Source organism: Natrix helvetica (genome assembly GCF_964273705.1).
Source record: "Natrix helvetica genome assembly, chromosome: 3".
Lineage (NCBI taxonomy): Eukaryota > Metazoa > Chordata > Lepidosauria > Squamata > Natricidae > Natrix > Natrix helvetica.
Window position 1 is genome coordinate 87,818,085 of NC_138549.1, and position 27,682 is coordinate 87,845,766.

At 39.3% G+C, this 27,682-nt stretch overlaps 1 protein-coding gene across 4 annotated transcripts in view; it reads left to right on the forward strand.

The window, feature by feature from the left end:
• Positions 1–21,815: 21,815 nt before the first annotated feature.
• Positions 21,816–27,682, forward strand: part of DIPK1A (divergent protein kinase domain 1A) — a 263,262-nt gene continuing 257,395 nt past the window's right edge. For 2 of the 4 annotated variants that reach the window (XR_014175115.1, XM_081949591.1), the window contains exon 1: positions 22,757–22,851. Coding sequence is in view for 1 of the 4 variants with exons in the window: in XM_081949592.1 (XP_081805718.1) it covers positions 22,022–22,075 (54 nt within the window). In the remaining 3 variants the exon portion in view is untranslated. Of the gene's footprint in view, positions 22,076–22,360; positions 22,455–22,756; positions 22,852–27,682 lie in introns of those variants that run through there. The other 2 variants (XM_081949592.1, XM_081949593.1) reach the window with 2 other exon arrangements.

Sequence of the window (27,682 nt, forward strand, 5' to 3'; positions counted from 1 at the left end):
TTGACAACTCTTTTGAAAGACCTGAAGATGATGTTTAAAACCATACAGAGCGTGAGATATGCCAGGTTCAAAAGATAATTTACTGTGAGATATCCTTGATGACCTTAAGCAGGCCAATTATTCTTAACTCATAGCATTTGGGATGTCTTATTGTCTGGAAATCCTGAAAAGAATAGAAACAACAACATTCAAATGTTGGATAAGATAAGGCAATTGTAGCCCCTCCCACCTCTGGTCTGGTTTCATAGGTGATGTATGAGATAGATGTTGCATCTCGAGCTGCACCCACCATTTTGATGTCACTGACAGCTTCTCCTCCTGGAGATGTTCTTGTTTAGTAACTCTTTTTTGGCCGTTGATATCCAACCATCCAGAATGCATCAAGCTGAGAAAGGCTGACATAGCAGCATAAATCTGATAGGCTACCCACGTCGGCTGATATATGATATAAATGATATCAATAATATGTGATAAATGCCTTTAAGAGACAGATCCCATGCTTTGTTGTGTAAATAGAGATATTCTAGCTGACATCTGGTTTTTAATCCATGAGCAATTAATGGATCACCTTTTCACCTTATTTTGATAAGCTGTTTACTCTGTTCTTCCACTGTCTTATAATATAGTAGGTTTTATGATTAATCAATATTTTCCATTGCTCTTCTTTATAACCTGTACAGGTTTTCCAATACTTTTCCAGGAAAGTCTTCATAAGACATGGGGTTCTAAAGAATAATAACCTCTCAGCATTTTCTCAAGTGCTTATGTTAACTGTTTCCAGAGACATGATCATATAGTGCTTTAGATCTATATCTATGCCCCCCCATCCCTCCCTCTTTAATTATCAGTCCTAATCAGGATGGAGGCCTCTTCATTACTGACTGTTGATAAACAGTTTTTTAAACTTCCCATTCTAAGCCTAAAAGAATAATTGGCCCAAAGGTACACAGCTTACTCCTCTCTTTAGGAATGAGGCCAAATTATGGCTTCTAGGATCGTGCCATGGCATCAGAGGTGGGTTGCTCCCAGTTCGGCCCCGTTCGGCCGAACTGGTAGTGGTGGCAGCAGTGGGAGGCTCTACCCACCTACCCGGGCGCTTCTGCGCATGTGCAGAAGCGTTGTGCGCGAGCGCAAGCATGAGCAAACCGATGATAAACCGGTTAGGAACCCACCACTGCTTGGCATGCATATATATTGTGGTGACCAGAACTGTATGCAGTATTCAAAGTGTGGTCTTACTAAAACAGTACTAGAACCTTATGTGATTGCTATATTATCCCTCTATTAATATAGCCTAGGATTGATTGCATTGGCTTTTTTGGCTGCCGCTGCACACTTACATATTTTCTACCCTCCCCTTTAGCTCTACATTCAGACATTCTCTACTACCTCCTTGCACTTTATTTTTCATTTTTTTTACTGGATAGATGGAAGAGTGACTGCGGCAACCATATTTTATGCTCAAAGAAATACCCCCACAATTGAGAGGTATCTCTTATGCTAGTCTATGACTGTAATAAAGATTGGACTGAGAAGCACCCCTCCATGCAAAGGTGTTGGCAGAAGCTAGCATTTCATTTTGCAGCATGCCGGTGCCCGGGGTTTTAAATCAGAAGAATTTATAAAAAAAGTGAGGAGGGAAAACATCAAAGGGGCCTGGAAGCTAAGGATGCCTGTTGCTTCATCTGTGCTAAAATAGATGACTTCGAGTAAGTTGGGAACAGCTGTCACAAAAAAGGAAGTTCCTGTAAACAGTTTAAAAACTAACATTTACTGTGCCCAGAGAAAGGAAGTAATTTTCAGAAGCATGAAGATGGTTTGAGCATTAGTGTGTATATATAGATGTGTGCATGCACTAAGCGTACAGTCACAGTTATACAGGCACACAGATACACACTGTATGTATTATTTAATGGTGCTACACTGCTAAAGAAGCTGAGAGACTCTGATTTCTAGTCTTTCCTGAGAGCTACACAGGATGGACTTTGTAATACCAACAACATGGACTTTGTATTATTATACTTGCTAACCAACATATTTTAATTTGACTTATTTTTCTTTCAAATGATCAAACCATTGCAAACTGGAATAGAAAAAACTCTTTTATTTTACTGCTGTATGGATTGGTTGATAGCTGCTAGCATTCCAAACTGAAAAGATCAAAACTGTTTTTGTTACCCAGGTTCAGGGTAGTATGAGATGTCTGGAGTTTGTCTTTTGATAAGAAAAGGCTTTTTAGCGCTAATCAGTATCTGGTTTGTCTCTCCACAAATTCCAAACAACCTTATGATTTTTGTTCTAACAGTATGGCTATCTGAAAGATCACTGGTTCTCATCTCTGAACTGAAAGATGTTGCATTTGATTCTGTTAACATGAATGTTTATAAAGCACTTCTACTGTATCTTAGTAAAAGCCACACTGACCTGAATGTCAGATCACCTTAAGCTAAAATTCCTGGAATATGAATGAATGGCAAGCAGCCTTTCAATATAAATCAGCGAGATCTGCTTTCCAGGTAATACAGCTTAGCACTGATGTATATATTTGCAAATAAGTCAGGTTTCATGTGCTACTTTTAAACTCTGACACCATCTCAGCAAACGTTGCTAAGGAGCCAAATCCCAATTTGTTTTTCCACTCGGGAAGAGAGGAGTAGAATAAAAAAGAGCTGCATTCAGATCAGGTTTTTTACCCTACCTGGATAAATTATGATTTGAGGCACAGAGCAAAACTAAGCGGAATCTTTGAAACAGATGCCATGTGACAATTGAGATGATTTCCAAGAATTATGATTAGAATCTTCTATTCACCTCATCTTAGCAGTGTAAAAGATAATCTCCGGCTGCGCAAACATTAAAGGTGGGCAGATTCTGACTTGAAAAAGAATCTGAGTGGGGATATTACTGACAGTCTGAATAATCTAATCAATAATAATTATTTTTTAAAACAAAATAATGGTTTCATTCTAAAGACATTTCAGGAGAGAGTAAGCTAAGCTGAGGTCTGGGTCATGGCAGATGCCCCATTTTTCTTCCATTATCACAATGCTAAATGGTACTTAGGTGGTCAAGTGTTTTAAATTGACAACTTAATATGGGGGAAAAAACTTTAAAAATAAATAAGGATGATGTCAGAACTAAGCAGATAGGAAAGCTGAGGAAAAGGAACACCACATCTCCTTCTTTCCACTAGATTTCTACTCCAGATCACTCTGAATTGTTTTCTGTCTCCAGCTTTCAGGAGAAGACAATTGTCTCCATGCATCTATGTTTTGGAGTAGGTGCACAGTAAGTAAAAAATAAATTAAACTTTCCTTCTCTGTTGTTATTCTGAACTCTCAAAACCACAACTTCCTGGATCTCCTCTTCTCCTGACAAGCAGTTGTTAAGAGTTTAATGGATGGAGAATTTAATGGAAACTAGTTTACAGCCCACATATTCCCAATAGGTCTCCCATCCTACTGACCAAGGCCAACCCTATTTAGTTTCCAAGCCTGAGCAGTCAGCTTACTCCCACCTCCCGCTGAAGCATATCTGCCTGCTTATCTATTTGATCTTAAGTTCAAAGTTGGTCTGAGACTTAAATGGTTTCATTTTCTTTCATTTAAAACTATTTGAATAGACGCAGAAGTGGCTTGCTGCCAGTTTGGCCCAGATTGGCCGAACAGATAGTAGCGGTGGTGGGAGGCTCTGCCCACCCACCTGGATGCTTCTGCGCACATGCAAAAGCATCACGTGGGAGCACGCCCGAACCAGTAGTAAAAAGATTAGCAACCCACTTCTGAATAGATGGTATATTTGTTGTGGTCAAAGGCTTCTTTTGCTTTAATGTATTATCATCTCTTATTGCACAGCCTTGAGGTCTCAGATATGAGAACCACTGGAAATCGCCCTTGCTTTCACATGCCTGAAAGGCTAACACATGTAGATTTCAAAAATCAAGATGTCCACTAGTTAATACTCTATATAATTTTTTTTTTTTTTTTTGCAAATCAAAACTGTTTGAAACTAATTGGAACATTCACTTTAATTACCTTCTCTTTTTCAAACCAACTGGGTATCTGCTTTACTACAATGTTCATTTTTCCATTTGATATCATAGAAAATATAATGCTTTCTCTCTTTTTGACTGAAACTACAGTCAATTGTTGATACCCTCTGCCTATCATCCACCATTGCCTTTTCAAGTCTTTAAGAGCAACCAGCTGAAATGAGAGACTGGCAGATGATAAAGACAAATACATTTGTCATAGCATTTTCTGGCTTTCTTAGTCAAGAACCAATTTCATTGTGCCCTGCAGCCAAATTAGAACATTTATTATTGATTGAACTGGTTAAACTAAGGTAAAGGTAAAGGTTCCCCTCGCACATATGTATTATGGAATACATTTATTGCTTGGCTATGTGTGACTCCCTGCTTATGATGCTTCCTCTTACAAAAACTCTTAACATGCTCAATGAAGTTTCCTCTTACAAAACTCTTAACATGCACCATTATAAAGTAAGTCACATATATTAAGATTCCTATTATCCCATATTATTCCATATTCCATCTTATATGTGCTAGTCGTTCCCGACTCTAGGGGGCAGTGCTCATCTCCATTTCAAAGCCGAAGGGCCAGCACTGTCCAAAGACATCTCTGTGGTCGGTATGACTAAACGGCGAAGGTGCATGGAAGGCTATTACCTTCCCACCAAAGGTAGTCCCTATTTTTCTATTTGCATTTTTACATGCTTTTGAACTGCTAGGTTGGCAGAAGCTGGGACAAGTAATGGGAGCTCACTCTGTTATGCGGCGCTAGGGATTAGAACTGCCGAACTGCTGATCTTTCTGATTGACAAGCTCAGCGTCTTAGTCACTGAGCCACCCCATGTCCCTTCCAAAAGAGGAAACATCTCATCTCCTCCAAGGACAAACATTGATGCAATACTAATCTATGTCAATGTTGGTGCATGTATTAGGGTACAAATGCAGAAATAGTTCCCCTAACAATAATTAAAATAGAAGAGAACATGCCATACAGTAACCAACAGATACAGATAAAGTGGTTTATCTCTCTCCCTGCCTAATATATTGCCCAGTTACAACTTATAACTACGCCCAGGCCGCTGTTTTCCACTTGTATTATTGATAAAATGGATTTGGGGTGGACAAATTTTCAAGCATCTTTGTCAAGCACTATCCAGTTGAAGAGGTTCCCTGACTGACTAGCTTATTACTTGCTGTCACCATGTTGTTTGTTATATTTTTCTCTAGGCTTCACATTTCTAGTAGACCCAGACATACTGTATGAAAGCTTATGACTTAGGCCAAGGATAATTTCTGTTAGACAAGACAGAGGAAATTAGGGATTAGTTGCTGGTTTTAGCAGCTGCTGCGCATTTAATTTGGCCCTGAGGTAAAAGAAAGCATGAGGTTTGTGGGGTTGAGTAAAAGCTGTGAAAAACTGGAAACATTTCAGAACTGAAGGTGGCTTGAAAAAAAATAAGCCATATAGCCCTTGGCTCAGCCTTCCAAGGTTGGTAAAATGAGGACCCAGATTGTTGGGGCAAAATGCTGACTCTGTAAAGCCGCTTAGAGAGGGCTGTAAAGCACTGTGAAGTGGTATATAAATCTAAATGCTATTGCTATATAAGTCTAAGTGCTATTGCTATTGCTATTATATATGTGTATGAAATTCAAACACCTGCATGGAATCGGTTCCTTGTGTGGAGAACTGGTGAATGTAGAACTCTTTCTACTGAAAAGCCAAATGTTCTCCTGAGGTAAATTTTCTCAATGTTCTTATAGATAGCAAGGATTTGCACACAGGCAGGTGAGGGGACAAAAAGGGGGGAAAAGAGAGAACTCCATTCTTCTTCTGTGGCAGTGATAGCAAGCAAGGACAGGTAGTCCTTGACTTATGATCACAATTGGGACCAGACTTTCCACTGTTAAACAAGGTAGTTGTTAAGTGAGTCGCATCTGATTTTACAACTTAAACCCACATTGTTTAAGTGAATGACTGCAGTCGTTAAATGAATCATGTAGTCATTAAGTGAATTGTGTTTCATCCATTGACTTTGCTTGTTGAAAGCTGGCTAGGAAAGTATCAAATGATGATCACATGACCCCAGGATGATGCAATCACTGTAAATACATGCTGGTTGCCAATGCCCAGATTTTAATCACATGACCATGGGGATGCTGCAATGGTCATAACTGTGAAGACCAGTTGTCATTTTTTTCAGTGCCTTTGTAACTTTGAACAGTCATTAAAGGTGGCTGTAAATTGAAAACTACCAGTAAGCTGTCAAGCAATGGGACATACCACAAACAATACCTCCATACCTCTTCGCCATGGACCTTGGATGTCTATCTACACCCTTCTTCCATTTGAGTCTTTGGAGAAAGAAATGTCTTCATAGCATCTGTGAAGGAGTTGGTGTGATGGGAGAAATGCTGATCTATTCAGCTGAAAGTGCACTGTCTGTCTCCTCAAGAATGTTTGCTCTGCATAGTTGTATTCTCTGTCCTGTATGCATCCGTTCCACTTTAGCTTCTGACAAACACATTTTTGTGTTTTCTCTTAAACTGAGATAATCTGTGCTACTAAGAATGACAATGGCAAAAGCATTGAGGATATCATGTGCAAAATGCTGTCAGATTAATTTTGAGATCATAGTTATACTAATCATTTTGACCATAGCTTTGCCATTTTCTTAAGAAGCTGTGTTTGTTTATTAAACCTGGAAGTGACAAGTTGAAGTTTTTTTCATGTTATTTTATTCCCAAATTATTGGCCACTTTCTAAATATTTAATGTACACTTATCCTCAGCAAAGCAACATTATAATCCCAAATAGACACACGAGTTGACATTAGAAGACTTCACTGCTGAGTAAACATTAGAAGTGTTGTTTTATTATGTAGAGGAAAAAAATCTGTAAAGTGATAAATTCTTAGCAGTATATAGTACATGAGTTTATAATCCTGTTTTCTTGCTTTTCGTTTTCAATTGTTTTGTGGGAGCAGGTTTGTTTCTGCATTTGGGTTCTAAAAATTTCTATTGGAACTCCTAACAGTTATTCTAAACATTCCTGTTTAAAGTTATATGGCTATTATTTCCGAAATATTATAAACTTTCCCTCTTATAAGTGGCTTGCTTTAACAAAAACTTGCTATCCAAATTCCTTAAAGTCCTACACTAAAAAATGGAACAATTCAGCATATTCTATTTCTTAAGTCTTTAGCATGGAACAACTCAGTATTTCCAATTTGCCAAAATCAGTGATCTGTATCTTGCATTGAATGAAAAAGTTTTTATTACATAGAATATTGAACACTAATCACAATAGAAGTTGGGGTTAGTGTTATGCTTACATTTGACCCTCTCTAAAATTTCAGTTTTATGATTACAGGTCATGAAGACAAACTCTTTTCTCCCTCTCATTTCTTTCTCTAATGAACCCTGAGCAGGAATATCGATGTGCAGAGTTATATCAGCTTTGCAATCCTAAATTGCATTAGGGTAGTCCAATATTTTATATTAGCTTCTTCACCAAGTCCGAGATTTGTTTTTCCCTGAATATATTGGGTAATTCAAAAACAACCTAAAATTAACTTAGCATCAGATCAAAAACTTACTCATGTTACAAATGTTGAGCCAAGTTTCTTTTTTAAAAAAACCAATCTGTTTGAAAACAACAAGGTAGATGGCAGAGTTCCCAATTAGCACTTTAAGGCAGATGTGTAAGCCAAAGCATGGGAAAAATTATACAATTACATCATACAACTTAATTTCCCCAAATACATTTTTAAAATTCCCAACAATATCTGGCATACTTCAGGAGGGAAGCATGATTGAAAGGCAGGAAATAGAAGTAGTTTCAGCCACTCACTGTGTCAAGATGCCTCCATAAAGGATTCTGAAAATTTGAAAATGCTCCATAAAAGGATTTTGAGATCCAAGTGTTTTGCTTCTTTGTACCAGAGATAACAGGAAACATATAATAGCTCAATGGAAAAGTATGTGCTTTATATGAAGAAAACTCCCAGTTCCATTCCTAGCAACAATAGCTTAAACATCATGTAACAGTGATTTGAAATATGTTGTGTGAGAGAACCACTGTTAGTCCTTCTAGCCCATCCTTTACCATTCTTGAAATGGGGGTCTGAGCAAGGACTACAGATCTCATAATCCCCAGCCAGTATAGCTAAGTTGACTGGGCAAGTTGAATGCTCTAACTCAGGGGTGTCAAACATGCGTCGTCATGTGACGTATCACGACTCCCCCCCCCCCTTTGCTAAACCGGATGTGGATGTGGTCAGTGCATGATGCATCCAGGCCATGGGCTGAAAGTTTGACACTCCTACTTTAACAAAGGACAATAAACAAATAGTTTGACCTGATATGAAATGGCTGCCCCTTAATTGTGAAGTACATTCTGGTTTCAACCCCTTTTTCTTCAAGCAGATCTCCTGATACATTAGAGTCCAAATGCTAGCTAGAATAGTTGGATTTTGAAGCCCAGCCCATATAAATATCCCAACAGGCTGGGAAAAGTTGCAGTAACTACTGTCTGGCTTCATAATCAACCATAATTTACAAGCCAGGACTTGTTTTACCCAATCAATACAAACTCTGCCAAAATTAAACACATTATGGCTTAATACAGTGTGTGAATCCAGCCACAGAATGCCTTTTTCTGCTCTTTCGGCTAACTCTCAACTGGAAGATACACTTGTAATAGGCTGTGTCACACAATTGAACTAAATGCATTTCCAGGTTCCTTCATGCCTGTCTGCCTGCCTTCCAGCAACTCTTTATACACTATGGCTGTTCAATTAATAGATCAAGGCTATCGAACTGAAATTAGAAAGATGCTGGAGCCTTGATTCAAACATGGCTGATGATTTAGAAAGATTTCTATTTGCCTGGCTTTAAGTTCACCTGGTGTGAGGGTTCACCGCTTACAGAAAGACTGTGTGAATGGATGTCCTGCTACTTTGCTCTTCTGCTGATCCCTGCCTTTCTACAAAATGCAAGGAATCAGAGGAATTAAGAAGGATAACTGAAAATAAATCCACTGGGGCTTGCCAAAAGCAGAATAATTTTGCCCGGTGCCAGATTTTATTCATAAAGCTACATTGACTGACGTTGCTTTTGAGGAATTCCAGCAGTGACAGTCGGCTTCCAGCCTTCACGCAGGGTTCCTAATCAATGCCAGGCAGTGTGTATTCTGCAGAATCTTTGGACTGTGCAGCTTTGCAACAGTATTCAAACTCTAGAGAACTGCTGATGAGAGCATTTTTCTATATAAGCATTCTGTATTCATTCTGGAATTGGCAGGGTTATATTTTTTTTTTACTGACAGCGTATCTCATAATGAAAACCATGCACATAATGGCAATTCCAACTTATTTATTAAAATAATACATTTTCCTCCAGTGGAAAAAACATAAGCCCCGATGAAGAATTAAGTCTGACTATGTTCAGTGGGTCTGTAACAAAATGATCTAAGAGGAGCAATTTGGACAGCTGGCCTGTGGAGCTGTATGGCAGGTGGGAGATTCCCCTTGCTTTACTGTAAAATCGGGGAGAGTGAGGGGACAAAATGCACTCTGACTAGTATAGAGGGACTGATTTCAGTCTGAATCATTGCACAGAGATGATAAAAAACATTAACAGACAGATTATTGCACCCTTCTGCACCATACAGAATTTGAGCCACTGCTTTGCAAAGGTAGAAAATATATATTTATATATTTATGGCACTGATCAACAAGCTTATTCTTTGTAAATCAAATAGATTTAGATCTTTCTAAAAACCCTAACGTTGGGTTAACTAAGATATAATTTTCCCTCTGCAATATTAATTGGCTGGAAAGAGATTTTTAAGTGCCCCCCCTTCCCCAGGGAGGGGAAGGGGAATTAAACCATGTTATTTGTATAGGCACACAGATTTGCCCATTCAAACAGAAAAAACTCTGGAAGAAAGTTTCTTAAATTCATAAATTATGGCTATAAGACTTTAAAAGTCTTCCATTAAACTCTAAGAAAGGACATTCTAAAACATGCCTTTGTCCCTTCAAGAACTGGTTGCTCAAGTTCTTCTTATGGTGACTCATTGTAATTTGTTTCCTGCTTTGTCAAAACAACCTTATAGGGTGAACCGAGAGAGAACAAGCCAACGAGATGTATAGCCAGGATATGTATAGCCTCGGGATATTGGTAATATCTGGAATAACTGCCTGCTGAAGACATCTAAAGGTACTAGGAATTTGAGTAATGCAAGAATATAAGTGAGCAGAATGTATTTGTTGAAGATTTTTCCATTAAATTTATCAAAGCACTGAAAGGAGATCTGTCTAAGATGGTAAGTGCTAATGGAAAATGGGCACCATTAAATGGCTATGTGTAAATGAAGAAGAGACTGCAGCACAATCCAGAACGCGGGCTTTTACAATTTTACTCTTTACGTATATATGGCTCACACAGCTTTGTTAAGCAACCATTTGCAAAGCTTGGATGTCTTATTGAAACACTCTGTATTGGATAAATTCTCATCTTCTCATTTTTCTAAACAATTCAAGATATAGAAAATAATAATTAATGTAGACAAACTTTTACAGGCAACACAGTAGCCTATGCTCATTGAACTAGTGGAGAGTATATAAATATGAGTTGGAATTTATCTAAAATCTTGGAATTAGAAAATTTCCATTACTGTTTGTTCTGATCCATGGGGATGGAATTTGTATCGCATTTCTTTGTTTCTTTATAGTATATATGGATTGAGTGGTCAGGAAAATATACAGTAGCCTCCGATTCTGCCACAGTTGCTTTATTTTATAAAACAATGTCTCAAACATATAAAGGACTCATTCTCAAAATTGGTCTGGATTGCTATTGGGGTTCTCTGGAATAAGATTATGCCTTAGCAATATTTACATAGTTCATAATGGAAAAATAAAGAAGTCTATTGCTGTAAGCCAATAAACATTGCTTTTTAACATGCTTAAATTTGAATGTCTAAATTCTAAGCCAGTGTTTCTCAAACTTGGCGACTTTAAGTCCTGTGGACTTCAACTCCCAGAATCCCCCAGCCAGCATAGCTGGCTGGGGGATTCTGGGAGTTGAAGTCCACAGGACTTAAAGTCGCCAAGTTTGAGAAACACTGTTCTAAGCCATCCAGTTTATTAAAGAAGAAACCTTTTAAAATTATATCAAGGCATTATTATCTTGGAATCTCCGTAAAATAATCCTAATAAAGTTTGACTTGATACCAACGGCTAGAACTGCTATTTGAGAATTATGACATGGAAATAATATCTTTACTTGGGGGGGGGGGGAGGGAACCAAGCAAGTTCTAAACCTGTTGTCATCTCTGGTATGCACATATATATATATAGCAAAATTGCCTTATCTTAAAGTTATGGTTCAGTTACTGGTACTTGGGTAACATCACTCTCTTAGCCCCACTCACTTCACTGGGCTGCTGTTGTGGGGAAAGTAGGAGGAGTATTAGGAATGTTCACCACCGTGAGTTATTTATAACAATGATAAAGGCAGGTTAAATCAGTACATAAAATTGTAGGAAATTGAATTTTAATATTTTTTTTTAATATTTTGATCTTTGTTTTTAAATCTGTAAACTTTGCTTTTAAGTTATGAATAAGTCATAGTCTGAAATTTTATGAATTCTAAATATGGTTCCATGATGTTTCTCTCTAAGGCCTCAGGATGACTTATTTTTAACTCAATTTACAACAGTTAGATATATTAAGAACAAGGGTGAGTGTAGCCCTGCCTGGAGATGTAGTAGTAGCAAGAATATCTGAGAGGAACTTAAGTGTAATGAGTTATTTATTAAAGAATCTTAAAGTGCAATGAGATATTAGTGCTGGAAACTCTTCAGTGATATTAAAAGATAGCACATATTTAAGGTGTTTCATCTCAATTAAAATGCATCAGACTGCAAAGTACATGTATAGGACTACAATGTACAGTCAAATCCCTTGCATGCTTATCTATATATACCAGGAAAACACTTGTATCAGTTTGATTGGGATTAGGCAAAACAACATACCATAGGGCAACCATTTTTGAATCAATATACTTCAAATGGGCCAACGTAAAAAACATGTTCAAAATCCAGGCTCCATGACTTCCATGGGATTGAAATTTGGCAAAGTTGTACTGCTCAATAGTGGCTGCAGTCATGTGATCCTTTCCAACATTTCCAGCTTCCTACAAAGAAATTCAATGGGAAAGCCAGCCAAAAGTTGAAAGTCTCTCCTGGTTCCACTGATCTCCAATAAAGGAGAATATTTGTAGCTCAGGGTTGAAATGAGGGGTCTTTGGTATTCTCCGAGTGGGTTGTTTTCATGCAATGTTTCATTACCCAAACTAGGTAACACCATCAGTGCTAGTAAGGATAGAGTTTGCTCTCAGTTTATATTCTAGTGGTTTGCCCTGGGGTGGTCTTAGAGGTTCTTTGGTTGGGCTGTATACTGTTGGCTTGTTTGGCACCTCCTTGATTGGGATATTGTTTACTTGATTGTAAACCATTAGAATATACACTGAGAGCAAACCCTACTTTTTACTAGTACTGATTATAAGGTGTAGGTAATAAAACTTTTGCAAGAAAACAACCAAGCTTAAATCACCAAGAGCGCCCCCCCCCCCATTTTTGCCTGCCCATGTTCAATCTGCTTCTCTTTTTAGGTAAGGAAACATTTATGAAACAATGACCCAATTGGTCACGGGTTGTCTAGTTGCAAAATAAAACTATTAAGTACAATAGGCTTATTTACAACTACATTCTTACATATAATTATGCAGAAGCATATTGCACTTAAGATTCAATTTACTTTAAGTAACCATGTACTGCCCTTCCTTTCTTTTGTCGTGCATTATCTTTCCCCACACAAGAAAATAATTATTTTGTTCTGCCAATTAGAAAGTGTAGCAAGAGAGACGACTGAGTACCTAATGTTAATGGTGGAGTATTTAATCCTTATTTCCTAGAATTTTATACATCCTGGCCTGCTTACATGCCTTACTGCAGCTTGCTGATAATTTAAGGCTGCCACCACCCACTTTCCCAACAGAATATCTTGATCTGTCTTCCTTCTAGCTTATGAGACAAAAAGAGATCTTACACCTTGAACTTAATTAACTAGTGATTTTGAGGATGAAAAATTAACTTTATAAAATCACCTTCTGGCCTTTATAGTATTGAGGTATCTGGCTAGAAAAAATAGGGTTTAAAAGAAGAATTAAAGAAAAACACAATTGTATACAGTATTTTAAAAATCCTATTCATTAAAAAAATTGAAAAGCAAAACTGCCTTTGTATTTTAAAAAGTCAAAATACCCATAGAAATTACAAATGATTGATATAAGTATTTAGTCCAGGTAAAATTACAAACAGCATAGTAACCTTCACTCTTTCAAAAATTGTTATGACAAAGATCCATAGTGGGACAAGATAAGAAGTTAATGTACATAAAATAAATTGTGGTTTAGATACAAAACATATTAGAAATAAATATTAGAAACGTTTGCTTTTAATACCTTTTAGTTTATAATTTATATAACTTTTATAATTGTATCTTATTTTTACATTTCTGTAACTCTTTTTAAATTTTTATTTAAATTCTAATTTTAATTTTTTATGCTTCTTTTCAATTAAACCCTACCATTTGCTGGGTTAGGTTCATGCAACTCTTATGCTTTATTTGAAAGATTGTGGGGTGCAGGGTTGTAAAGAAGATGCTCATTCTGTATTGCCGCCCCCCACCCCCTGACAGCTCTGGCAAATGATGATCTTGATAGGACAACATTATGGAATATAGAATTTCCTAATGGATTTTCCATTGCTGCCCCTCTTTCACTTTATCCTGTACTAAAACTGAATTAAAAATTTAATTTCAATTTACTGAAAAGATGGCAGCAAATAAGGGAATCTTAAGGACTGCGCAGAAAGCCCTGGATGTATATAAATTATGAACTCATGATTTAACATAAGCACAAAAATACACCATTAAGATCTTTTTCTTCTGCAAATTATAGCATTGAATTTGTTAGAACCCTGAGTTACTACATTTGCATCATAATCACCAGTTCCACTGAGAAGACTAACATTTGCCCTTTATTGAAGTTGGCTCAAAGACCTACCCAACAATAAAGTACTTTTAGTCTCACTTATGAATTGATCTTTATGGATTTTCCTAGTGACACTATTCATATGACTTGACTATGTGATTATGTTACACACATTTTAAATACTTTTAGCACATGATAATAAATATTTAGGGGAGATCATGTCCATCATCAAAGATGTGTGAAAATGTGATCTAGTTTCACATGTACATTTGGTGTGCATTTCTGTACATTAATGCTGTGTTTCCCTTTCCAATTTCCTTTGACAATACATCAGAATTAACACTAATACTATCCCTCTATGTAGCCATGCCATGTCTCCTGGGTTACCTAAGTTTCTGCAGTTTCTTCATCAACATTAAATTAAAATTAAACTGCTAATCCTTAAAGTAAAAATTAAGCTGCCTTTGTACCCTGCCTTGTAGGGTTTGTTCCAGGCAACAGCTGCTCAGGTAAATAATAAAATATTCTGTGCTTCATGTATGTTTTTGCTGATTTTTAATACAATTTTAAAAATGAAATTGTTAATATTCCTCTTGAAAAGGAGGAAAGTATCTCTGGAAGAGATACTTTCCTCCTTTTGTGCCACCTCCTTAATTTCTCATTGCTTTAATGCATTTGCCCTATAGTGATGAAACTATACCGTGAATTACATTAACCTTGATTTGACCTAAATCTACATTTATTTAGTAATAATGGGTGTTGAGTAGATAGTGGTATTTTGCTGACCTTGGTGATTCTGGAAAAGCAAAGAAAAGATGGACCTGGTTAATACATACCATCAAGAAATGCCAAAGCCTCGGAAGTCAACAAAACATTCCGGAAGGTAACAGCAAACCACTTCCCTGTTGTCTTCACGAAACCAGGAGTCAAACTTCACTCTAAGGAAACTCTCATTGATTAGAAGGGTATTTCTTCTTAGATTATAAGTATAGATAAGATTATATTTACCTGAACTTCACATTTGTCACTTAAATGAATATGAATACCTTTCTCTCCTTTGATGTACCTTTATTAAAAGCAAGAAATATTTCACGTTGGATTTCAGAGAGAACCTGGATGTGAAAACTGAGACTATACCATGGTTTGCTAATGTACATTGAGAACTTATTGAGAACTGCCAGTGTCAATTATATTTATTAATGATGTAAAAAGCTTGGGCGGGGAACATTTAAAGAAACGAGTGTAATTTTATTCACTCATCAGTAAACCTCATATTGTTTTTCTCCGTTGTACATTGCAATGGGTGGAAACTAATCAAGGAGAGAAGCAACTTAGAACTGAGGAGAAACTTCCTGACAGTTAGAACAATTAATCAGTGGAACAGTTTGCCTCCAGAAGTTGTGAATGCCCCAACACTGGAAGTCTTTAAGAAGATGTTGGATAGCCATTTGTCTGAAACGGTATAGGTTTTCCTGCCTAAGGAGGGAGTTGGACTAGAAGACCTCCAAGGTCCCCTCCAACTCTGCTATTGTATTGTGATTAATCACCCTTATATCTATTATTAATGGAAAATTGTTGGAGTGAAACAGAAGCCTACACTTGTTTTCAGAAGAAAGCAGTTATTCAGGATTTCCATCAGGTATTTTGAAAGCACAAATGACAGATATCCAGCAGATTCATTCAGTATATTCAAAAGGAGGCAGATACACTGAATCATGGGAGTTGCTTTATTATAGAATACTAGATTTAATCTATCTGTTTCACTAATGATGAAAGTATTTCGCTAATAGTGAAAGAATTACACGCACAAGCACACACACAAACACACTTTCAATGTACTAGGGCCAGAATATTATTTTGAAAGTGGATGTCCTGAGTTTCTAACCTGCCAAAAATAAATCAGATTTGCAGTAGTCTTAAGAAATATTTGATAGGTTTTGGGGTGGAGGGATAGATAGGCTATAAGGGGAAAGCAAGATGTTGTTTTAATGTTTACAAAGAGGCTAGTTGACAGTGTGTTCACCATGAGCAAATTGTCACTTTCCCTGAATTTCTTAAATATTAACTAATGTTATTATCTGCCCTGCCTCTGGCGGTTGGTAGATTAAAGTCAGGGCCGGATTTAGATGAAAAGAGGCCCTAGGCTATTCCACTTATGGGGCCCTTTCACCTCCCATTTTTAAGTTTGTAAATTACATGAGAGATAATAAAATACATCATTACTGTGATATATATCAATATATTAAATGAAACATGTTGTAATTGGTACTAACCTTTATAAAAAATGTGGCACGGATAATAAATAAAAATAAAAGGCCCCTCTTGATCTTGAGGCCCTAGGCTGAAGCCTAGTTAGCCTATAGGAAAATCCGGCCCTGATTAAAGTCCAGTAATTAACTGCACTGTCATATTAATACAATTAAGTTGCATAAATTACATATTTACAAGAGCAAGTACTACAGAGTCTACAATGGATGTGTGAAACCTGTCCTTGATCCTTCTGTTGGAAGAAATGTCCTTCTGGGTTCGGCTCCAAGTGGGGAAAAAGACACTGGAGACATGGAGGGTGCTTGGAAAGATGGTTTAATGGTGGACAGGACCACATGGCTTGAGCCCTGAACAGAAAAGTGATCACATGCTTCAATGTTGGTGGAGAAGAAGAGAAGGGAAAGGAAGAGAAGGGCTGAAGAAGGGCTTGCAGGGATTTTTTATAATCTGTTCTGCCCCACCTATCTGTTTCCTGTTCCTGTGTAAGAAATGTATTCTGATTGGTTGCCAGACTCACATGGGCCCATGCAGGGGCAACCCTCTAGGCTGTTTTGAATCCAGGTTTGATTGAGTTCAGATGCCATGTGGTCAGTTGAGTAAAGGCTTATATTATCATGCCTTCATTGTCACTGCCAGAACTCTACACCCATCCCCCTGGAGCTGAACTCTTTATTATGTAAAGTGGACTAGCTTGGCCTTCTTAATGGCCCATTGACAAAGTGGGGCTGGGCAGGAAGCTGTAGGAATTTAGTGTTTAAAATGTGTTTCTCCCTTTTTCACATCCAGGAAAATATAATATTCTGCCTTATCAATATTTCCTAGGATATTTCATTTTTCTGGGAGAGGGCTAGGTGATAACTTCCTACAATCCCTCCTTTTTTTTTCAAAAAAATGTGAGTGGAACGCACATGTTTTTGACAAAAGATAAAATTGGTCAGATCAGGGAAACTTAATTTTTCTGATGGAAAAGCATTGAAAGAGACAGCAGAAGGATCCCTTCAGTGGCTCCCAGAGAGCTTTCAACCATGAAGGTCTTAGCAACCAGGGCACAATTTCTGGAAAGAAATTTACAATATCCAATTTACCATGCCAATTATTTTCAGGTGTTTGATATCACTTTCTGTGAGCTTCCAGACTACAAGCAAGCAGAAGTCCCAAAAAAAACTTCACAGCCATTGAAGGATTCTTCCTTTTAAAGAAGTACAGGCTGCCCATTTCCAAGGGATTTCTTTAACTTGCCCTGGCTCCTATTTTAGTGAGGCCAAATTGAGTTTAGCTAGTGTGCAATCCAGACTATTTAGTATTTTTAAAAGTTACACACAATGAGCCCAGGGACTCCTATCAGAGACTACCAGTGCAACATGTCCTGCTTTACTGGGCAACTGGGCAACATCATTTTTTTTTAATTGAGTCATAGGGTTTGAGTTTTGAAGATCCTTTCTGCTACTCTTCAAGTGGGGGAATTGCCTGAGGGGAACTGACCCTCCCAGATGGGATTAAAAGGGAGATATCACTGTTTAGGCTTTTGTGCAAAGACAAAAATCAACCTAGGAAAAGCTTTGTGGAGTTAAGTCAAGGAGATAGTTTCAATCTAATTCTGAATGGAGCCTCTCTCTCTCCCTCTCTCTTTGTGTGTGTGTGTGTGTGTGTGTGTGTGTGTAGCTGCTTCTATAATACAGAAAATACAGACATTTTGGACAAAATTTCCCTCCCACCAGCCAGAAAACTAAGGTGTTCGGAACTTGCTGTGCTAGCCATTCTCAAATACAATTCTTACATGAATACATTAAACTGATTACAATATAAATGAGACAGGAAAGAAGACCTTACAATTTCTGTGAAGGAGGCAAAGAAACAAAACTTTTTTCAAACAATTTTCACCCTCCCCCGTAGTTTTACAGCTATCTTCTGGGGATAGAAGAGAGTCTTTTGGTCTTTACTTCTTCATCTCCTTCAGGGTTCTTTCATGTCTGCTAGTGTGGCATGCTTGGTTTGGTGGTTAAGGCTGGTAAGAGTGGTCAGTCAGTCTTGGTAGTCTGTCCCAGGCTTGGCTAAGTTTTTTTTTTCCTCATGTCAGGTTTTATCAGCACGCAATCACCAGCAGCAAATTCGAGAGTTATGGTTTGAGCTAGCAGTCCTTTGTTTCTGAGGTAAAAAAAAAGGAGAGGCCAAGAATACAGTTCTTTATAGACATATCTTTAGTCTCATGTTGTGGAATCTCACCCATTCTGTCCAAGTGTGGAAATCCAAACATTATTTCAGGAGGCAGACGAGGTAAATTTCATGGAACATGACATTCCCACTGCCTGAAGAGTACAATCTTCTAGGGCTGAAAGACATGAGAACAAGGTTCCCTCCCCCACAGAAAAGGCATTGTTGGAGGATTAGAGGTAAGGGAGGGGCGTGGGGGGGGTGTAGATAGCTTGCAGGCAGAGTTTGAAAAATAAAACCATTAGTTACTCAGCAGATAAACAGATAAACATTATGGTGATATCAAAGATGAGAAATGGGGTCTGGATTCACATGCTTCAGGAAAGAAATGAACAGGTAAAATCATTTAAGCACACAATAAATGCAAGGATGAAACTTTTCTTGCAAACATTTCCTGGGTTGTTACTTTAAGGTATAGGCAAGGAAGGAAGGAAAAAAAAATATTTTTACTCTGTTTCTGCTGGCCAGAACAGACACAAAGTAAAGACCCTCCCCAGCTTCAGTTAGTTTTCTAGGCCCAACAAACTGAGCAAAGGCAATTTCTGCCAGTTTACTCCTTTCTTTCTTTGAACACTTTAAAATTCTTGTCTTTTGGATTGGAGACATCTTAGTTACAATTACCTTGAGGGTGCACAAAGACTTAGATATACACACAGACAGACAAAGAGGGAAAAACAAAATCATTCCCACCATGAATTTCAGTTAAATTGGGGAAGGCACAAATCTTAAGAAACAAAAACCACGTGGTTACATAGAAGACAGAGAAAGAGACAGACAAGAGAAAAAAAAAAGAAATCCCACCATTTCCTTTTTAAGTACCTTTTCAGCCAAATTAGTTTTTCCTGTATCATCTTTCAGCAAAGCCCATTTTCTACAATCTGCTCTTTTTTTCTTCATTCCGGCCAGGACGGGCATTTGCTTTTCGTCCCAGGCCCCCAACAACTCCCCTAGGGGGGTTTCCATGGCTACCCTCGAGCTACCGCTTCCCATGATCCCGTTTAGATGTGGGTTCACTTCGTCCTAGCCGGGTTTGCCACTTCGTATTTCCCCACTTTACTTTCGCGTCCTTAGAGGACCTTTCGCGCCCTTTTGAAGGGACTTTCTCTGTTTGCCCTTCGGAGGGTCTTACTGGTGCCCTTCGGAGGGACTTTTCTGGGGGTGCCCTTCGGAGGGACTTTTGACGCGTTCCTCGCCGCGGGAACCTTCTCTCGATTCGCGCCCTTTCACGCAGGGACTTTTCTTACAGTTTCAAGTCTTGGGGAAAGAGACCCGGAGGACCAGCCGCACAGTGACCCAGGAGGGGTGCTGTCGGAGCGGGTATGCGTACCTCCCTTTTTCTCACTAACTTCCTTATGGGCTTTAGCTTTTTTCTCTCACAGGACAAAAACGGCAGCAACAACAAAAAATAAAAAATCCATTCACTTTTCCATCCATTTTCACACAAACTAGTCACACACAGGCAGGCATACACACATTTCCCATGCTTTAAAATTAAATTTTAGAGAATTAAAATTTAGAGGTACTCACCTTCTTTCCAGGCAGCCTTTGAGCTCAAACTCAAAACCCCTTTAAAGCCTAGATCCAAATGGCTAAGGCCAAGATAAAGTCCACCCACAGACTCAATGGGGTCTGTGCCGGCATGGGAGGCTTACCTGGGCCATATCCATTTGTTAGGCTAGCTTGGAGTCCCATCTGGGGTGCCAATTGTTGGAAGAAATGTCCTTCTGGGTTCGGCTCCAAGTGGGGAAAAAGACACTGGAGACATGGAGGGTGCTTGGAAAGATGGTTTAATGGTGGACAGGACCACATGGCTTGAGCCCTGAACAGAAAAGTGATCACATGCTTCAATGTTGGTGGAGAAGAAGAGAAGGGAAAGGAAGAGAAGGGCTGAAGAAGGGCTTGCAGGGATTTTTTATAATCTGTTCTGCCCCACCTATCTGTTTCCTGTTCCTGTGTAAGAAATGTATTCTGATTGGTTGCCAGACTCACATGGGCCCATGCAGGGGCAACCCTCTAGGCTGTTTTGAATCCAGGTTTGATTGAGTTCAGATGCCATGTGGTCAGTTGAGTAAAGGCTTATATTATCATGCCTTCATTGTCACTGCCAGAACTCTACACCCATCCCCCTGGAGCTGAACTCTTTATTATGTAAAGTGGACTAGCTTGGCCTTCTTAATGGCCCATTGACAAAGTGGGGCTGGGCAGGAAGCTGTAGGAATTTAGTGTTTAAAATGTGTTTCTCCCTTTTTCACATCCAGGAAAATATAATATTCTGCCTTATCAATATTTCCTAGGATATTTCATTTTTCTGGGAGAGGGCTAGGTGATAACTTCCTACACTTCTTTAAAACAAAACAAAAAAACCTTTCACCTGACATTTTAAACAGCACCAGCCAGTTTGTACATAGCATCACAAAGTGATATTTACCTGTCAACCAGACACTAAATTATTTGAAATTAAGCACAACTTGCTTACCAAGTTAAACTATTATGAGTTATCTATACAGTATACACCTACACTACAGCACACACATATAGCATTTGCCACACCATCTTTTAAAAAAAATAGTGAAGAAGAAGAAAGTGCTAGAGAGCATCCCGGCAACCTTCAGCACGCCCACGCCACTCCACGCATGGATCCCGAGCCTCTTTACCACCAGCAGCACATGGCACTGCCTTGCTCATCACCCGATGTTAAGCTCAGGATCCAGTGTAAGCAGTATCGGAGATACGAACCCCAAGGACCTGACCCTCTCGCCCCACTTCAGCGGAATTCGTTTCCCCCCACTCCACGCGTTTTCGTGACTCGGGTGGGCACGATTCCTCCCACTGCAGAGCGGCAGCGCTTTAGCTCAGCGCTCCCAGGCTGGCGGGAGGGAGCCCCCACCCCCAACCGGCCCCCACTCCCAACCGTCTCCCCTTCCTGGAGGGCTGAAGAGACGCTGCCGAGGCAGGCGCAAGGCAGCCGGATAAATTCTTGGCGGCGCGCCACCAAGCCGCCCTCCAGAACCGGAAGGCCCCCCCTTTTTTTTTTAAATCCGAGGAGAATGAGGGGGGAGCAGAAAGGCAAGCGCAGGCGGGTTTTCGCGCGTCGGCCGAAGCGGCAGCCGAGATACTTCCATTCCTCCCTCAGGTCGAGGAGTTGCTCTTCGGAGGCCCCTCCCCTCTGAGGCTCAGGCCACGAGAAAGCCGCGCTTTGTGACAGTTGCCAAAGGGAGGGAGGGGGGCGGGGCGGAGAGGCGCGAAAGGAGCCGCCCGCCCCGCTCGGGCACGTTTTGCTGCTTTCTTGGCAGCGCGAGCTGAGCCGAAGCGCAGCCCGCCGGTCGGCCCGTCGTTCATCCGCTTTTGCTTCAGGCCGTCGGGCCATCCGTCCGACCGCCCCAGCGGGAGACCAAAAAAACCCCAAAACCCTCCGACTGCTGCAGCCCGCTGCGGGGATATGCCATTGCCATGGCGAAGAGGGTCTCTGCGGGGGCCTGGCTCAGGAAGCCCTACTACGGGCAGGTAAGCAGGGTGTCCAGGCGGGACACGGGCTGAGGGAAGTCAGCCGGACGGGGTTGCGGAGGCGGGGTACACTGGGGCAGGCACTGCAGTTGGGAGCAGCCAGGCGTGGGCCAGGGTGCCGCGAATAGAGGAAGCGAGGAGGGGTGGGGGGGGTTGGATAGGCGCTCGGGGGAGGGAAGGCGTAGGATGTGTGTACATTGCGGGGTGGAGAGGTATTGCGAAGGATCCTTGGTTACGCGTTCCTCGGCGAAGCAGCAGCCCGAGCAAAAGAATTCCGCCCGGCGGTTAGGAATCCGCGCCATCAGTTTCTCAAGACTTCCCGAGCCTCCCTCTTTTTTGGGGGGGAGGGAGGGGAGTCAGCAACTACGGGAAGAAGCAGGTAACCGAATCCTCGCCGTGTCCTTAACTAGGCCCGGCCCCAAGCTTTTAAAGGCTTCCACCTCCCCCACCCCCCACTTCTCAAGCCAGCAGTCCTACTTCTCCCTCCTCCTCCTTGTTTCCCCTCTCCTGGCTATGGCTCTGTTGGGAGGTTTATGAACTGGCGATGCCCTCTGCTTAAAAAGTCTTTCCAACTATGATTATCTCTGTGATTCCAGCCAAGCTTTCCTTGTGATTTAGCAAAGGATTCGTTACCGGTTCCCAGCTTTAAAAAAATTCCGAGACTCGTTGGCATCCTTAGGATGTGGAGATATGTTGTTTTGACGGGTTGCGTCTGGAGGTCAGTGGTAGAATACTACAAAAGGCTAAAAAGCAGCGAGGGCACACAGACAAAAAACGTAGGTGCTAACCTTTTAGAAAATGTAAGCTGGGAAGAGGCGGTGGGGGCTGGTTGTGTTCCTGTTGATTTCTTCCTATATTAAATAAAGATGTAATCATGAAGGCAATGTATTTTCTGTTTTGTACTTTAACTTCACTATCTGTTACTCCACGTTAAAGAATTGCAATTGTTAGAGAGCAAGATTATATTCTTGAAATATTTTTTATCAGATTTACAGAACGTTATTGTCTAACCATCTATAAAAATTCTCTAATGAGTTTAGACATTCACACTTGTCAAAATTCTCTGTAGGCCTTTCCTGGAAGCACAAAACAAGCAATTCCCAAAATCTGTTAAACTATAGTCAAACAGTTTACAAAGTCACCCCAGACAAAATTGTTGCAGCATGAACATAATTGCATGTGTGCACACCTTTGCTGCATCAAAACAATCTTTAGTCACCGTACCTATTTGGTTGTTTTATACTATTTTGTTGGCTTTTAAAAAATGTGGTAGAGAAAAGAAGTTGATGTTATTTTATTTTTTAATTTTATCTGTCCCTTGCCATTCTTAGTTTTTACAAATTGCTTGGGGTGGCTTTCCTCTTCCTCTTTTCCCGCAAAAACAACAACATTGTTAGGTGGGTTGGGCTGAAATAGTGTGACTGGCACAAAGCCACCCAGCTGCCTTTCATAATTAAGTTGAGATTTGACATCACAGTCTCCTGATTTTTTAGTCTGATTCTTGTTATTTTATGGAATTTTCATATTGTTTAATTTTCTGGTAATTCCCTCTATAGGATGGGTGTCAAACTCATCACATCACATTGCTGTCATGTGTTGTATCATGATTTTTTTCCCCTTCGCAGAGCTGGGGTGGGCGTGGCCTGCACGTAATGCATCCGGCCTATGGGCCGCCAGTTTGACACCTCTGCTCTATAGGATTTTGCATACAGGTTAAAAAATACTTTGGCTGCATTTATATAGAAAGTCTATATTTAGACATGGAGAGAAGAAATACATGGGGATGTGTAAAAATAATGTAAAAAGCTTTTGCAGTTATTTCAAATAGGAAGTGAGGAAGGGTAGAAAAAATGTAAAATACCTTGTAAAAAGTACTTCTTTCAAAAAATATTTAAATGAGATTAAACTTGCAGCATTGGATGAAGAGAAGTGATAGTTTCCCCATTCCACTCTAAAAATAAAGGTGGAAATGTTCATTCTTGTTTACTCTTATTTTAAAAGTTATCTTTATTTAAACAAAAATGAGGGGAATTTAAATGAGCAACTCTTTTTTAATAGAATGGATTCAGAAGAGGTTTGTACAACACATCCCTTAAGAGGATGGCATGATTATATGCAAGGGCAATCAAATGTCCTTCTTAGTATAGTAGCAGAATAACTTTAATATTGCTTTTGTATGTTCTAAAAATAAAGAGCATTAACAAATCTATATTGTGCTCTGAGCAAGAGCTGAATCTTGTTTCTATGTTAGATGCTTCCTAATCAGATTCAGTTCACATACATTTGCACATGGTTTAAACATATGTTTACACTTCTACGCTTTGCATAAAGTTGCTTAGCATGAAAGAGAGTTGCATAATGGTTGTGTATGTTTAGACAAGAGGGAATGTTTGTGCAATTATAAAGAAGCTATGCGCATACATTTCCCAATCATTTATACAGGAATAACAGCCACTTTTTTTAAAAAGGAACAAACTTGTTTTGATGAGACATAATAAAGTAGCCAATTATTATGGCTTTTGTTTCTTTGTATCATGGCTTTTCAGAGTATAAAATGCATCCTTTATTTTCACAACCTTTCTTTAGTTTGGCTATGTACCATATCTGAATGTCTTCATCGTTCCCCTCTCCTCGTTTGTTCTCAAATCTTTGTGTCCTTGGCATAATTTCAAGCTTTATTTCTCCTTCACAAATACTTTTAAAAATCCATTAATTCTATGAAGCATCACAGGAATCATTTGTGATCATTTACATTTGTGCTCAAACTTGTAGTTGTTTATATTTCCATATTAAAATACTTTGATTTTAAATTTGACAATTTCATTTAGGATTATACTATTTTCTATAGTGTAATATTCATACATCTAGTCATTGCTTAAGACCTGTTCTATATGAATTGAGATGGGCACCACATCCTGCATTTCTATCTCAGTAATTTTGTAGCAGTTGTTCTGTAACTGAAAGGCTGGTGCTTTTTCATTGCCAGAACTTCTTGCCTTGCCACCATCTCCTTGTCTTTCTCATTTGCACTTTCCATTCCCATGAAAATAATGGCTGCTAGCTGCCCATTTTAGCAGTTTCCCAATGCCTCACTGGAAGTGGAGAGACTAACTTAAGGTGGCGGAAAGTCAGGACACTTCAAAAATTGAAGTGCAATAGCATTAAATTGATGCTTACAGCAGGAAAGGGAGGGATTTATGAAGGTGACAGCTGGGTAGAAGAGAGGTTTGCCTTCTCCTAGTCTACTACATAGCCATTATGTTGATTTAGTAGGTTGTGGCTCACTGTATTCTCCGAACCCAGCCACTGTGATATATTTGTTCCTATGGTGAACATATTGACTTAATGTGAATAAAACAAATGGTCAAACGGTTGTTTGTGTTTGCTTAGTAAATAGAGATAGTAAAAACATGAATTATTTTAACTTCTTTATGAACTTGAAGTTATATACAAATACTTTTAATTTGGGATTGACACCTGATGTTTCCTTTTCAAAGTGATTTCAACTATAGATTATGAATAAATGTGTATTTCTACACTTATGTCTGTATCTATCCCTCTGTATCTTTCTTCCTAGCAACAGGTATTGTTAACTGTTGGTATGCCAGTAAATATTTCTCCAAATAGTAGATTTATTTAAAATGATTATTATTTATGTACTTTAACATTTATACTGCAAGTTAATAAACAGTTTTTATAGGAGGCTGATGAAGATATATCACTGAATCCAAATAAACTATGACTAAGAATTTGAAATATGGGAATAGGTACTAATACTCTGTTGGAAGAAATGTCCTTCTGGGTTCGGCTCCAAGTGGGGAAAAAGACACTGGAGACATGGAGGCTGCTTGGAAAGATGGTTTTAATGGTGGACAGGACCACATGGCCTGAGCCCTGAACAGCAAAGGTGATCACATGCTTCAATGTTGGTGGAGAAGAGAAGAGAAGGGAAGAGAAGGACTGAAGAAGGGCTTGCAGGGATTTTTATAATCTGTTCTGCCCCACCTATCTGTTTCCTGTTCCTGTGTAAGAAATGTATTCTGATTGGTTGCCAGACTCACATGGGCCCATGCAGGGGCAACCCTCTAGGCTGTTTTGAATTCAGGTTTGATTGAGTTCAGATGCCATGTGGTCAGTTGAGTAAAGGCTTATTATCCTGCCTTAATCCCATCACAGCTGAAGAGGAGAACTCTTTATTATGTAAAGTGGACTAGCTTGGCCTTCTTAATGGCCCATTGACAAAGCAGGGATGGGCAGGAAGCTGTAGGAATTTAGTGTTTAAAATGTGTTTCTCCCTTTTTCACATTCAGGAAAATATAATATTCTGCCTTATCAATATTTCCTAGGATATTTCATTTTTCTGGGAGAGGGCTAGGTGATAACTTCCTACAATCCCTCCTTTTTTTTTTTTCAAAAAAATGTGAGTGGAACGCACATGTTTTTGACAAAAGATAAAATTGGTCAGATCAGGGAAACTTAATTTTTCTGATGGAAAAGCATTGAAAGAGACAGAAGGATCCCTTCAGTGGCTCCCAGAGAGCTTTCAACCATGAAGGTCTTAGCAACCAGGTCACAATTTCTGGAAAGAAATTTACAATATCCAATTTACCATGCCAATTATTTTCAGGTGTTTGATATCACTTTCTGTGAGCTTCCAGACTACAAGCAAGCAGAAGTCCCAAAAAAAACTTCACAGCCATTGTTCTGCCTTTTAAAGAAGTACAGGCTGCCCATTTCCAAGGGATTTCTTTAACTTGCCCTGGCTCCTATTTTAGTGAGGCCAAATTGAGTTTAGCTAGTGTGCAATACAAGCTATTTAGTATTTTTTTTTTAAAGTTACACACAATGAGCCCAGGGACTCCTATCAGAGACCACATGTCCTGCTTTACTGGGCAACTGGGCAGCATCATTTTTTTAAAAAAATTGAGTCACAGGGTTTGAGTTTTGAAGATCCTTTTTGCTACTCTTCAAGTGGGGGGATTGCCTGAGGGGAACTGACCCTCCCCCATGGGATTAAAAGGGAGATATCACTGTTTAGGCTTTTGTGCAAAGACAAAAATCAACCTAGGAAATGCTTTGTGGAGTTGGGTCAAGGAGATAGTTTCAATCTAGTTCTGAATGGGGACTCTCTCTCCCTCTGTGTGTGTGTGTGTGTGTGTGTGTGTGTGTGTGTGTGTGTAGCTGCTTCTATAATACAGAAAATACAGACATTTTGGACAAAATTTCCCTCCCACCAGCCAGAAATCTAAGGTGTTCGGAACTTGCTGTGCTAGCCATTCTCAAATACAATTCTTACATGAATACATTAAACTGATTACAATATAAATGAGACAGGAAAGAAAGCATAATAAATTTCTGTGAATGAAACAGAGAAAGAAAACTTATCAAATTCCACCCTCCCCATAATCTTTTCAGCTGTCTTCTGGGAATTGAAAAGTCTTTTGGACTTTACTTCTTCATCTCCTTCAGGGTTCTTTCATGTCTGCTAGGGTGGCATGCTTGGTTTGGTGGTAAGGCTGGTCAGTCAGTCTTGGCAGTCTGTCCCAGGCTTGGCTAAGTTTTTTTTCCTCATGTCAGGTTTTATCAGGAGGCAATCACCAGCAGCAA